The sequence below is a fragment of the Letharia columbiana genome (genome assembly GCF_014066305.1).
Source record: "Letharia columbiana isolate WasteWater2 chromosome Unknown Sc0000006_s0, whole genome shotgun sequence".
Lineage (NCBI taxonomy): Eukaryota > Fungi > Ascomycota > Lecanoromycetes > Lecanorales > Parmeliaceae > Letharia > Letharia columbiana.
In genome coordinates, this window is record NW_023501042.1 from 139,143 (window position 1) to 152,949 (window position 13,807).

The 13,807-nt window shown below is 51.2% G+C and overlaps 7 protein-coding genes across 7 annotated transcripts; 2 read left to right on the plus strand and 5 right to left on the minus strand.

Annotated features, from left to right (window-relative positions):
* Positions 1–1,021: 1,021 nt before the first annotated feature.
* Positions 1,022–1,387, plus strand: HO173_002755 (uncharacterized protein; the record flags this gene model as incomplete). Its single annotated transcript, XM_037304686.1, has 1 exon — positions 1,022–1,387. One exon carries the CDS (start codon positions 1,022–1,024, stop codon positions 1,385–1,387), a length of 366 nt encoding a protein of 121 aa, XP_037168179.1.
* A 1,206-nt stretch (positions 1,388–2,593) lies between these two features.
* Positions 2,594–5,686, minus strand: HO173_002756 (uncharacterized protein; the record flags this gene model as incomplete). Its single annotated transcript, XM_037304687.1, has 1 exon — positions 2,594–5,686. The coding sequence occupies one exon, from the start codon at positions 5,684–5,686 to the stop codon at positions 2,594–2,596; it is 3,093 nt and encodes a 1,030-aa protein (XP_037168180.1).
* Positions 5,687–5,875: 189 nt separating this feature from the next.
* Positions 5,876–6,727, plus strand: HO173_002757 (uncharacterized protein; the record flags this gene model as incomplete). Its single annotated transcript, XM_037304688.1, has 2 exons — positions 5,876–6,036; positions 6,103–6,727. 2 exons carry the CDS (start codon positions 5,876–5,878, stop codon positions 6,725–6,727), a joined length of 786 nt encoding a protein of 261 aa, XP_037168181.1.
* A 263-nt stretch (positions 6,728–6,990) lies between these two features.
* HO173_002758 (uncharacterized protein) lies at positions 6,991–7,446 on the minus strand (the record flags this gene model as incomplete). The annotated part of the gene is made up of 1 exon (XM_037304689.1): positions 6,991–7,446. The coding sequence occupies one exon, from the start codon at positions 7,444–7,446 to the stop codon at positions 6,991–6,993; it is 456 nt and encodes a 151-aa protein (XP_037168182.1).
* Positions 7,447–7,917: 471 nt separating this feature from the next.
* Positions 7,918–9,387, minus strand: HO173_002759 (uncharacterized protein; the record flags this gene model as incomplete). Its single annotated transcript, XM_037304690.1, has 3 exons — positions 7,918–8,856; positions 8,921–9,147; positions 9,282–9,387. The coding sequence occupies 3 exons, from the start codon at positions 9,385–9,387 to the stop codon at positions 7,918–7,920; spliced, it is 1,272 nt and encodes a 423-aa protein (XP_037168183.1).
* Positions 9,388–10,279: 892 nt separating this feature from the next.
* On the minus strand, positions 10,280–10,810 carry HO173_002760 (uncharacterized protein; the record flags this gene model as incomplete). Its single annotated transcript, XM_037304691.1, has 1 exon — positions 10,280–10,810. The coding sequence occupies one exon, from the start codon at positions 10,808–10,810 to the stop codon at positions 10,280–10,282; it is 531 nt and encodes a 176-aa protein (XP_037168184.1).
* Positions 10,811–11,399: 589 nt separating this feature from the next.
* On the minus strand, positions 11,400–11,812 carry HO173_002761 (uncharacterized protein; the record flags this gene model as incomplete). Its single annotated transcript, XM_037304692.1, has 2 exons — positions 11,400–11,566; positions 11,662–11,812. 2 exons carry the CDS (start codon positions 11,810–11,812, stop codon positions 11,400–11,402), a joined length of 318 nt encoding a protein of 105 aa, XP_037168185.1.
* Positions 11,813–13,807: the final 1,995 nt, after the last annotated feature.

Below are 13,807 nucleotides of genomic sequence, written 5' to 3' on the forward strand. Positions count from 1 at the left end.
TCTAAGGTAGATTGTCCAGCGCTGACGAGCCTATTACAAGGATCGGTATCCAAGTTGCCGGTGCCCGTCCATTTCGCATAACGACGCCAAATGTCCTAAGGGAACTACCGGGAGAAACCTTTCCCAGCAGTCGCCAGGCTGTATATGGGCTCAGCGTTACCACCCATTTGCTTATGGTTTCTCGTTGTCAGATTTTCTTCGCGCCGTGTGTTGTTTAGTGATCGATTTGCTAGGCATTTTTCGGCTCAGGATGAAACTCTGCAGGTTTCTGCTGAGAATCGAGATCAACATCTGCCGCGCCTCAAGAATCACCAGTCCGCGTATTGCCTCATACTCTACGTTCCTGCAGCTCACGTATAGGCAGGTGGGGTTTAGAATCGAACGGAAGGCTCCGAAGTTTTCAGGATCAATCGTATCTTTTTCCGTCAAAGGAAAAAATGAGACTTTGGATACTACTCATATTAGAGACGGGCAATATCTATCTCCTAGTCCATGCAAGCCAGAGGTCTGCTTTTGGCACGATCTGTGGATCTCGGTTCGGTTTTATTCATTCATGGCTTTTCATCGGGGGACTTTCCCATGACTTGTTTTCGATGAGTTGGCCAAGAGTCCTATTCTGGGTCCACCGAATCGAATCGATAGACCACTAGGATGGCTTTCTACGTGTGACAGACAACCAAAAAAGCCACGCTTTTCGATGTAAATTCTTATTGAGAGCTGAAGCCAAGCCTCTTTGGATGCAGACTGCGGTGTCCACCTGCCCAGAAGCCCGAGAAACCCTAAACAACCTTCAGCTGTCTTCACGGATCAGTGTGAAGCAGGCGACTACCAAATATATGTCAATGCCATGGCGGTGAGGAAACTAGACACAACGTGCGATGGGGGCGGTGATACCTGAGGAAAAAGGATAAATACCTCACTACTTCCATCCACTCCCCTCTTCACATCCACCTCTCTCTCAACTCGACCACCCCCCATCTCCGCACCAATCCCCTCTCAAACACATCAACCGCAGCCCACCATGCACCTCACCTCCCCCTTCTTCAACCTCCTCCCCCTCTTCCTCGCCGCATCGACAGCCCACATCTTACCCGTGCCCTCTGCTCCCCTATCACGCGCTCCAGAACCGCACTCCGCCCTCTCCCGCCGCGACGTCAAGCTCTCCGGCTGCGGCGACATCCTCGTCTCTCAGGTCTCCGGCTCCACAACCAGCGTCAACGGCTGTCTTGACGTGAACGGGAAGTGGGTCACGGATGGCGCATGCGCGCGATATTTCGTCTATGGCGACGCCACCGGTACGACGTGCCCTGATTATTTGAGTAGAGGGTTCTTCACGGTTTCGTCTCTTTGGTTTTCTGGCTTGCTCGGCATAGCCCCACTGGTATAAGTAGAATACGCTGACCAGACTATGTTTGTTTAGGCGATTGGTTCGCGACCGATAACGACTACTGCAGCTTCGCCACCACGGGCGTCACGACTTTTGGCTGTAACAGCTACGTCGTCTCGCTCTTCCGCGTGAGCATTTCCCCTCCCGGTGTTCCCTTTCGGAAAGCCCTTCCCCTCCCCCTCTTTCGAAAAATGCGTCATGTATCCTGACACAACGTAGCAACTCTCAGGCACGACCTATCTCACCGCCACGACCTACGGGCATCTCTTCAGCGCACAGGCCATCCCACAGTGCACCCAGGCGATAAGTGTGCAAGGGTACAACTCCGGCCTTACGGTCACGTTTAGCTACAAGCAGTTGGCGGCTAGTGCGTGTAACTAATGACCGGAACTCGTAACTTGAATTGGGTCATCGGATCCGTGCCTGACCGCAAACTCGGTGTATTTCCTTTGTCGCCAGTGATTGATTGCTGTGAATCGCACCATGGTTCCGAAACGACTTACAGGTGGATCCGCAGCGCATCTGAGCTCTTCACGCGTGGACGTGGCGCAAGCAAGCAAGCAAGCAAGCAAGCAAAGTATCTCCCTATCCAGGCAGCATCTCGAGCTTCACTCATCACGTGGATGCACCGATCATCTAACTGCGACCGCTGGGTGAAATCGAAAAGTGTGCGCGTCTACAGCCACATGCCAAGCCATGGTCTGGCCATCCATCCTATGCCCGCCAAACAGGTCCTCAAAAGGAGGCGGATTGCATGGGCGAAAAGCCAGTTATTAGATCCGCACTTTCCGCCCGTCGTTGACGTGCTATAGATGAAGCGTTGGCATTGGCGAGGAAAAGGTGGGATACTTGTGCGCCCGGGTTTGTCTGTTGAACACAAATTATGGGATCAGGCTAAGAAGTCCTCGTGTTGTTGTTATATGGATTCCATTCAGATGAAGCCTTACTCCGCATCAACAGCGGTCACGAAGTTTTTTTGGGACCCAGCACCGCAAAAAAGGTGATTCTTCCGGCGGCACGCTTGGTATCAAAAGTTTGGACAAGAAGAAGAGACCTATTGTTACATCATTACGCCACGAACGAGGTTAATGAAATCCATAACGATGTAGACTGTTCGCACGCCCTTTTTCCACGCCCGTAAGCGTTAATGTACCCTCTCATTTGTAGTTAATACAGCGCCAACTATGCGCCAACGAAGGATCATCATCATTGTGTAACAGCCCTGACTCCTTGCAATACTAATGCAAACACCAGACCCCTTGCCACTTCGGGGACCTGCAAACAGTCGAAAACCCTGCCCAGCGCCTCTCCACTAGCCGCTGCTCCCATGACACTGGTCAAAGCCTGCGGCATGCCTTTCCCTACAAGCAGCTTCCTAGCCTTTACTCTCATACGCTCTTTTGCCTCTTCGCTTGGTGGTGCCGGCCACGCCTTAAGCTCTTCTTCTGTCGGTAACGCGTTTTCTCGTAGTTTGTTGAGATGAGTGGCTATGCCACTGTCAGATGTATTGGCGTCGATAATGGTTTTTTGAAGCAACACGCGAATGGCTTCGAGGTTTGGGTTACCAGGACGGAGCAGAAAGGACTTCGCGGCGTTTAGGAGGGTGAGGCGGAGAGTCCATGCGGAGGAAAGAGCATAAAGTTCGTTAATTGTGGCGAAGAAGAGCTCTACTGCAATGCTCGTTTCCTGGCTGGTCAGGGGTAGAGCAGTCCGAATAGACGGCGGCTGTTTTAAGATGGGAGCGGGTGGCTCGCCAGGTGTGACGGAAGAAAGGGTACTCTTCCGGGATTGTGAAGCTTGCGTGGTAGGGGCGGTGCTTATGGATGTACGGAAAGTGCTGCTGTCATCATTGGAGACTGATGGCCGAGGCGAGCCTTGCGAAAACTTGTAGTCATCAGCTATCTCGCTAGGCGGAGGTGGTAGGTGAAGTTCGTTCTCCTCGTCATGCTGTAGAAATGCTGGGATGTTGTCTTTGGACCGCACTTCTGACGGTACCCCATCTGCCGGATGGGCCGCGCTGACTTTGAGATCCAATTGATGGTCAGGTGCGGACTGGCTGGGTCGACGAGGCAAAGGAGGAGGTTTCATGCTTTCCGTTTGGGCATTGGCCGAGGAGCTTGCACTCTCCTGTGATTCTCGTTCCTGGACGAAGCTTGGTCTCGCCAGTCTATCACTGTCTATATGGGGCAGCGCTGAGGTAGAACCATTCACTGATCGCGGCACTGGGCTCTTCGAAGTCTGCTTTCTCTGCCCAATAGACCCTACACCCCCCAAGACGCCAGTGACGCCGCCCAGGAGAGCTTTGCCGCCACCAGCGGCTCCTTTCGGGGCGCTGGAAAGCACATCAAGCATGCCTTTGCCCATTGTCTCGAACGCTGCTGGACTTGGGAAACCGAAGCCGCCCTGCTTCGCAGTGGGAGATGATCGTCCGATACCTTGATCCTTCTCCAAGAACCGCTTCATGCCTTCGCTTTCGGCCAATCGCTGGAATGATAGCGCACTGCGAAGGTAGAATTCCAGCTCGGAACGCAGAGCAGATTTAGTCTTGTTCTTCCAAGCCGGCACAGTTGGGTGCCTTTCTGCGAAAGCGGCAACTCCGGAAATTACAGATATGCGCCGTAAGACTTCATGCAGTGTCTCAAAGTCCGAATAGATACGTGCAATCATCCAACCTGGATATTGAGATGTCGCAGGTTCGATTTGCAGTAGGTACTCAGCTGTAGGTTTCGATCGCAAGTTACCTTTCTCCCCAGGTACAGAATCGTCAAAAATGGAGACGCTAGCATTGTATAGGGTCAATGGTGGCACTTCGTATGACTGTGTCTCTGAGTCCCTAAGAGCAGTCGGCTGCTGCGAGGATATTATTTGATCAAATGTTGTGAAGCTGGGGCTTGATTCTGCGATCTTGGACTCGAAATCCGTTCCTGTCTCGTCATCAACAGCTAATGCTGAGGAAGAGCTGTTGGCCATTGCTGAGAGATCATCTCGCGAAGATGTGGGCGTTGCGACAGCGTCGGTGGTCTCTCCAGAAGATAAATATTCTTCGGAAGCTTGCTGATTCTTGACGTCCTCTGCAGCAATCAGCTCGCTGAGCCTTTGCGCCTCTTGCATCGCTTCGTCCATAGCTTCTTCCGCCCTGCTGACCGTTCTTTTGTGCTCAGTCTTCGCTTGCGTCTGAGCATCAGGTGACTCGGCAGACTTGACTTGGCTGTCAGACACTCCGTTTTTCGCTGCCTCAACGGCGCCTTTGACATCTCCATTAGCAGTAGCTCCTCCAACGCCTGCATCTATGGCTTGGAGAATCTCAGTATCACTTTCCTCAAGACCGTAAATGATCCATTCGTTGATGAATTCTGGTTTTGAGCAGCTCGTCACTGTCATTTCAAGGATCACACTGGCCAGAATCTCTCGCAGGAACACCGACACCGGTTCACATTCGTACACCTTTCGGTCCAGGAATGTATGTAGTATGTCCTGAGCCACTGCTTTGAGTTTCTTGTTCTGTTGTTCGACATCTAGTACGTTGGCGAGACTGCTGCTGGGGTTGGCCTCTAGGTAACGGCGTACAGATTCTGATGCACCGCCAGAGGGTGCCGGAGACTTGAGCGCACTCGAAAGCTCGCTAAGGAAGACAATGACGATGGATGAAGAATTTGTCACGAATTCTAGGAACGTGTCTGCGGGTCGCTTGCGAGATAAATGGTTTGATACCGCCAGCAGAAAGCCGGTCAACGTCTGTCGGCAGGCGAGTGGGAAGGCGTTCTCCAGAGGAAGGACCGGCGAGTACCACCATTTTACATAGTCGCGTATAATAGTGTCAACCAAATTGATCAAAGCACCCTTCGTCTCGGGTGGAAAGCCAGGAAAATCCAGCTCCTTCTGTGAGGGTGCTGCAGTTGGCGCATCTCGCACACCGTCAAGTTCACGGCCCACTTCTTTTCTCTCCTTCCATTCCAGTACCCTCATAACAATATCGAGACCCTTCTTCCTCCTCTTACTGGCTTCCAGTGCTCTGGCTTCGTCGTTCGCATTGTTCTCAATATCCCCTTCCCATGTAGCATGTAATACCACTCCTCCGACAATGCCTATCAAGACAAGCCCAACCCTTCCCAGTACCAGCCACGTGACAGCCCCAAGTCCAATGATGCATGCTCCAAGGGTTTCATTGCTGGCGTTGGAGAGGAATTCGAGGCCACGGGTTGTCAGATCTCGGGCCTGGATGGCTATGCGCTCCGAGGTATCCTTCTCTTGCGGAAGCTCGCGGGCTCGAGTGTTATCGACGGAGCCAGTGGTATCCATAGGTGCCTCAAGATCATTGTGCTTCTTATATCGCGCGGAAGGCTCTTGATATTTACAAAGAACTGTCAACTTTGGAAAGAGGATTCCTGCGATGGGGCTGAAAAGGCGCGCGGAAAGCATTCCGCAGGTCAAAAGAATTTGAAAGGTGAACCCGAGGGCTCATTGTTCAGTCGCAAAGCGATACCAACAATGGCAAAATGCGTGGCATGTCACAAACCCTTGACCTTGTACATTGCGCCTGACGAGGAAGATGAAGATGAAGATGAAACGATGGGAGGTTCTGCCAGTGCGATCACTGGCTCGTACGTCGACGATGATGTGCAATTGCAATGTGGGTGCCATTTCCATTGGTCTGTTCGCCTTGTCTTACTCTATTGGATGGGAAGATTCTTAATGCTGACGTTTGGGTCATGTAGGCAATGTCTCCTCGACTCTTATTCTATGTCGGAATGCCCCAATTGCGGAAGAAACCTCATAACGAGTACAGCTTCAGGCGAACAGCAGCTGTTGTGCAATCTCAAGAATGAAGGGGGCCTACAAGAGAGGCTTGACATGCTTCCAATACTCACTGAAGAAACTTACTTGAAAGCCTACCCCGAGGAGAGGAGGTGTCGAGCTTTTCTAGAATTCTGCGGAGAGGGCGATGTTGAGGCGATAGTTGACCTCCTCAATGACGACGCCGGAGAAGAGGATGAGGAGAGTTCTGGTCAAGGTGTAGGACACAGTATAGATGTCTTGAGGTATCAGGATCAAATTGGATCAATGGGTTCAGGCCTGCACGTTGCTGTTCAGAACCAGAGGATGGAGGTAGCATGGCTTCTTCTGCTTCTCGCTTCGACCCTGAAGATAGACCAGATTCCAGCAATGGTTCTTCAGGCCGCACATAATTCTGGGATTCAGAGAGAGGATCAGAGCGGGAGAGTCGATATACGCTTGTTGAAAGACTCTCAGGGTATGACAGCCGAGCATCGAGCGGCTGGCATTGGAGGATTGTGGACTGAATGGCTTCAATCAGGTCGGCTAAAACCGCCAGCGAGTTGACTGTACGACACATCATGGGGAAAACGATTTGATTGGAATCTTAAGCGCAGCATATATATAGAACTTGGACACAATTAAATCTGTTGCCACTCGAATTGCCGTAGCGTCATTGCTTTCGCTCCGCCAGGCATCTAAAGCTAGAGTGGAGCTTGATATTCGCAATCCGAGTGAAGTCTAACGCAATTGATATCATACGTGAGACGCAAAGAAGAATGCGGTTTTCCCCCAATCTCTCAATCCTGACCGCAAGAGTAAAAGTCCCATCATTGCTTCACATACTTGGTATGCGAGCCCATAGAAACGAGACTGCCGGCACCATCCTCCTCGATCTTCCTTATCTCAACAGACGTAAAAGCCAAGGTCCCTCCCACCTTATCGGCTCGACCTTCGATTTCAAGCACGTCGCCTTCTTTGGCAGTGGAGATGAACGTAGTGTGTATGTCCGTCGAGACACCAGTTTTCTCACGGCCATAAGTTGCGATTGCCAGACCTCCGGCCCAGTCGGTCAAGCAAGCGGACACGGTTCCATGTAAGGTGCCCTTAGAATTGAGATGGCACGGTTTCACATTGAGCCTCGCAGTGACCACGCCTTTGGATGCGGAGACAAGTGAGATGTCAGAAAGGAGGAATTCATAGATGGGGCTGTTCCTCCGCATATTGGCCCAGTACTTTTGGATGTGAAGGCGTTCGTCGGTTGTTGACTCGGTTGAGCTGGCCATTGTCGATCAATTGGGCTGGCAGCCCTTTCGTAAGGATTTTGGTCGAAATTTGCACAAATGAAGTGAGCGCCGCTTCGTCCGATACGGCAAGGTGGTTACGCTAGTTCTCAATGGGGTAAGACGCCATATAACGAAAAATCAAGAAGTTTATGTAAACCTCCTAATATTTACAGTAATACGGTTCTTCAACTCTTTCCTTTGTGAATGTTTTGATGCACCACTGCTCTTTTCGGTAGGGAGCCAAGCTTGTGAGACTCGCCACTTTATCGACAACGTGACTTGGATGTTCTGGACACGATAGAGTGAAACACCCGCCTGGTGCCGCTGGCTGATGCTGGGGAGCGTTTCTATAGGACATTTGCAGTTTGTTGGATGCACTTGACTAAGGACCAATCGTGGTGTCTATAACTTCTCGTATCTCATATCCATCTCTTTCTACATTTCCCGCATACTTCAGCTCATGCCGTAATCCTACACGTCACGAAATCGCAGTTTTTCCCCCACATATCTTCCTGTACCGCCCCTATCCTCCGACCACGATTCCGGGGCGTGGGTGTATGCCCGCCTCGACTGGGACCCTTGTGCAGAGTACGAGCTTCTCTCACGTCGAGGTTGTCTGTACTGCGGGGAAAGTTCCCTCACGTTCTTGGCTGCTTGTCTCGGGCGTTCTTCACTAGCCATGCTCTCAGAACGAGGTGGGGATGCAAAGTGGACATGCTCCGATGGTGCCGGTATGTGCCTCCACTGTCTGCTGGCTGTTCTGGTGCTAAGTGGTTCTTCCTGGGGCCTAGAAACCTGCTGTGCGGTTGCACGTCTTGGCCTGTTCTCATCTGATTCTCGCGCACGACGAAATGACGTACCAGGCAGCTCGTCTGGTGCTTGTGACGCTCTGCTGCGAGACCGAGATCTATGCGTTTGACGCGAAGGTTGACGAGGCCGCTCCATAGACGTATGGTCATGGGGAGACCACGGACGAGTCAATTTGGAGTGCATGGCTGGAACCGTTGAGCGTTGAGAGCTGTGGTGCGAAGGTGAGGGTAGTTCCGGGATCGGTTGTGCTGTTGAGGCTCCCCGGGGAGCTGGCGGTTGGCTGTTCTGTGTCTGGTATACATGTATATGTATTCCAGGTTGCGATACATGCGCATGCCCTCCGTCAAGGTTTTGGTCATCACGTGCCGATGCCCGCTCAGCATCGCATTCACGTCTCTTCTCAGACTTCCGCCCCGCGTCACTCCGGTCCTTTGGTGCCATACTCTCACACAGCTTCTGCATCTGCTCAACCTCCTTCTTTGATTCGCGTAGCGCTAGATCCAGCTCCTTCCGCTCGCGCAGCCATCCCGTATGCTGGATTAATAGATCCAGCTCACGCCAAGTCAGGTGTTCTTCGATAACGATGTAGTCCTTGTCGTTCTGCGCACACTATCAGCCTTGTTCGACGCACACAAACCAGTGGACTACGGAGGAGAAAACTGACATTATCCCACCTCCAAGCCAAACTATATTCAGCCAAAGTCTCTCGACTAAGATCTCTCCAGTGGACTCTCGGAAATGGTGGTGGGCCGTCCGTACTTCGGATATTCTCTCGTGAAGATGACCGTGGTCCTTTAGTGATTTGTTGATCATCACGGACTGACCTGCTGGGAGACGAAGTCCTGTAAGATTGGCCACTTTGGCAAACCACTGGATCTCGATCACGCGGTCCTAGTAGTACATTAAGTTAACTCTGCAAATCCCTAACGATGATATGATCGACATAAAATTATGATTGGAGTCATCATAGTGTCGATAGGGATATGCCCAACACTCCAGCAAACAAAACTAAACACAACACATACCAATCTTTCCAACCCTCCTCATCACCCGCTTCCGCCTCTCAATCTCCTTATGAACATCGCCAAGGCCGGCAACCCTCATAAAGAACCCAGTGAGTGGCGGTGTCATCGCGATGACCGCAAACGTAACCAAGGTTGTGGAACCGGATAGGAAGATATAATCGTTTTCGAAGTACAGTGGGGTAGTAACAAGAAATGTAAAAGACTGGGAATGTCAAGTGTCAGAAAGTGGAAGGGTTTGGTTGAGTTTGACCTGTGAAGTTGAATAGGTGGAGAGATGCTGTGAAGGCCGTCATCTTTTAAATAGAGCCCACTCCTTCATGCCCTTGTGTTGAGCTCTTAGTCTGGTGCGATTTCCATCAACACACATGCTAAGAAAAAGGTGTCAACACCAAAAACTAGGATATGACCACGTCAGTTTCCAAGAGCGCCATCTCTTCTTCCAGCCCTCCTTGTGCAGCCTTGAGAGCACTGCACAAGATGCACATTACTAGAATGTTGTGACACCATACTGAAACCAACAGTCACTTGAGATTAGCAGCAAAAGGTGGAAATATATATATAGAAGCTTTCTGTACCTAACTTCGATGGTACATGGAGTAGAAAGATAATGAGGAGAGTAATGGATATGCCCAGAAGCCTTTATATGTGCTGAAAGCCTGCGATACGGGAAATCTCAACGGACAAAGTGAAAGACGCACTTAGCAAACACAGCACGTTATCTACCACAAAGCGCACGGATAGCAAGCGCAGAGGCGATGAATAGCAAAGGAAAAAACCTGTCTTTACATCGTTATCAGTCCGGTAATCATGCAAAAGGTAAACGCTGCTGCTTCTACAAACCACTTTTTATGTACTCCCCTGTTTGCCTTTAAAACCAGGACTAGAACGTCTCCTCCCCGTGCGTGACTTCTGCTTCAATTTCTACATCCCGGCTTTCTACCACCTCCCCTGATGCCCCTCTTCTATTCACAAAACATCCCCTACCCCTTGAAACACTGTCAATACGTAATCAAGTACCCCCAACCCACAACATCCCAATCCTCCCTCCTCGTCCCCCCATCGACCTCCAACGCGAAAAGAAACTCCCTCGTCTCATACTCATCCACAAATTTCAGCATCAGATACAGCGCATTCTTCCACTCTTCCCAAATCACCACCTTATCCGGATGGAAGTTCAACGCTACATTCGCGCTCGTATAATCAAGATCGCTCACATCGATAGGGGCGAGCGAAGGATGGTCACGCGTGCTCAGGGCGTAGTCGAGAGCTTTGCAGAGACAGACGTCTGCGAGGCCTTGAGAGATGGAATCGCCGTAGCCTTGAAAGGTGACTGCGATGGGCGGTTGGACGAATGCGTTTACCAGTCTAAGAGGGTCTTTGGGGCCGTGTGAGTGCGTCATGTTTGGTGACAGCGTCGAGTTGAGTTGCGCGATCTCGGACGGTGGTTGGATGAGAGAGAGGGGGGGAAGTGCGATTGCGTCTTTGGAGACCAGGAGCACGAGGCTAAGGTAAAGCAGTATCATCGACATCACCGTGGCGTTCGTCGATGGACCGGGCCGTCTTTGGGATGGAGCATTTCATCCAGTGTGCGAGGGGTGAGAAAGCGCTTGTAGGCCTTTCATGGTTTCCGCGTGTGGGCATGTCGCTTCTGGGCCTGTTCCCGCATCTATATAATCTTACCACGGTAGTGATACAGTCAGCGACAGTCACGTGCTTTCGACTGCTAGCATACAAGTGCTCATAGTTCAATAGGGTGAAAGATTGGGTCTAAAACAGCGACGGAAAGAGTCGATTGCGGTTATCCCATTAGTACGGTCGCACTGCTCAACAAAATGGATGTCGAGCGCTTCATGATTGTTGCTGTGAACTCACACGAGCATATTGTTGGTCTGGTGAGTGAGCTTGCCCCTGACGTCGGTCGCGACCCTCGATTGTCCGCTTATGATGAGCTCGGCTCACATGTGGATGTCAAAGATCTGATGAGCGAGCTGACCTTTTGAAATTGGTGGTGGACATGCTTGCATTGACGACGCGCAAATACTTCCTACCGTACACAATCAAATCTTGATCCAGAACGGTACCTTTCTGCGGCAACATAGCTGCTGTGTTGCATGAGTCCTACGTTTTTACGGCTTTCTCACTCAGATATCTTCGTGCCAATTCGAGATCCGTGACTGCGCGATCTGAAGGGATGCGTTGGCCGTTCTTCTTGAGAAAAGCGCTCAGACGATTGGTCGAGGGAAACTTCTCGACAGCGAGCAGGTGGTGAGCCATGATTTTCAGGTCTAGAGTGTCAGAAAAGAATCGAGGATCGATGCGAGGGTTGCCCTCTGGGTTTGCTGATGCGATGTGAAAACTCCCGCGCGAAAAAAAAGGGTACTCTGCATAACACCGAGACTAGCAAAATCAGGTAGGCCAATGATCATCATGAAAATGCTGCAGGAAGCTTCGTATGGACTGTCAAAAATGACGCGCACGGTCTCGTAGAAGTCCTTCTCGTTGAGCATTACGAGCGGTGCGTCATCGACCATCTCTGTTTGCTATACACAATTCTGAAGAGGCAGACCTCCGACTTTGACACCATGGCCAAGCTCAGATGCGCGCATACAAATGACATGACTTTACAGGTTTTCACCCACATTGGCATTCTCGATGACGAGGGATGTCAAAATTTCTAAGTTGGCTCGGCTCACTTACACGGGATAGTCTAAGCAACTTCGCAGTAAGGAAGGTTCCAGCAGATAAGATCACTTCTTCGTTCGCCGCAATCGAACAGGTCTCGCGATCAATGGACACTCCAACACCTTTGGCGATGCTCTTCGCTGGCGAAGAGCCTGAGAACAGGATTTTGAGCACTGTTGCCTCTGTGATAATGATAAGATTAGAATGTTTGGAGGCCGGGCCGCCATATTGTGAGTCTGCAGATACCCCTTTTTTGTCAGCGGGTCAATGGCAGCTAGATAGCGTCGACTCCCTGTACTCTGCGTGGGGAAGAGGTCAGCGTATCAAACCCTTACTCCAAGCTTTAGCCATGGGGGTCTTTGGGGCAAGGCTAAGAACGGAAAATTGGATTGAATCATTAGGAGAAGCCATTGTGTCGGTGTCGCTGACACGGTCAATGCCCACGACCTTGCAAATGCTTGCATCTCGGGTAGTCATACTTGTGCAGTGTACGTTGGTTGGAAGCGATGAGGTTCTGCGGGACAAAGACGAAGCAGGTACTCCGAAGGGTCGGGAATTATTTGCATCCTCACGGAGAAACGCAGTCGGCCGTACGGAGGTCACGCCATGTTGGCGTTACGCTGTCGGCCAATTAATGTGTTATGCGCCCTCTTGGTCGCACGCAGGGCGCCGAGTCATGAAACAGTCATCAATGATAAACCCCTTCGCTCCTAAACACCTACCTTTACTTCACACTTGTACAAACAAGAAAGAGCCATGTAACCACAGTTCCCCTCCCAAGTGCCGACTTGGCAGAATGATACCTACGCCGGCATCTCACCCCAGCGCGCTGAGCTTAGCAGCGCCAGGAAGACCGTCTTTATCACTGGTGCTGTGAGCCTCACTCTCGCACCGCGCTGATCTCAAGCAGACCTGACAAATCCTACATCAAGGGAAGTGGCACTGGCTGCGAGGCCGCTATAGCGTTCGCTGCCCCGGCGCCAGGTGCCTCGCCCTGATCGGCCGCACCGATTCCACGCTCTCGGGCAAAACAGTCTCTACAAGCGAGCAGCAACAGCACAACTTGCTTGACCTTCTACGCCGGAAATCACCGGCGACAAAGTCATGCATCAGATTGCCGCTGAAGTAGGCACCTGGAACATATTGATCCTGAACGCCGGCCACCTAACCAATCCTACCTCCATCGCATCCGCCAATCTCTTCAATTGCTGGACAATCTTAACCTACGAGGTCCGCTCCCATTCTCTCTTCCCTCAACACTTTCCAATCAAACCCTCACATAACATGAATAACAACATCCTGACGCAGACGAACGCAAAATCCGTCATCATAGCCGCCACCGCCTTCCTCCCCACGGCCAACAAAATTTCTTACACGATCCACCTCCTTTACACCCCCCACCTTTCTACTCCTTCGTCAGTGCCCGTCGTCACTCCGACAACCTGATCGGTTGTACTTGAGAATTGAATGACCTAGGTTAAGCAATGGAAGATCATGTGGTGTCTTTGTTCCCAACTTGAGGAGGCAAATTCTTCGGCTGGACATGACAGCATTTGATCCAGCCGGACTCGATAGATTGTATGGCTCTGGCGAAAACAACGACGAGATATCGAGACGTAGCGCTCTCGATACGAAAAAAGCGCCAAAGCAGTTTTCATTCATCTGATACTGGTCATTGGCTGTATACGCCTCTGATCGCAACCCCCGCAGCCGTCTCACAGGCTTGGATCAGCCCAAACCTGGACCTTTACATTCTTCTGATCCCGAGGCAGAAAGATTGCGCTTCTGAACCTCGAAGAGTCTATGACATGTCTGCCCAACAATCAGGGCCCTCAATGAGAACA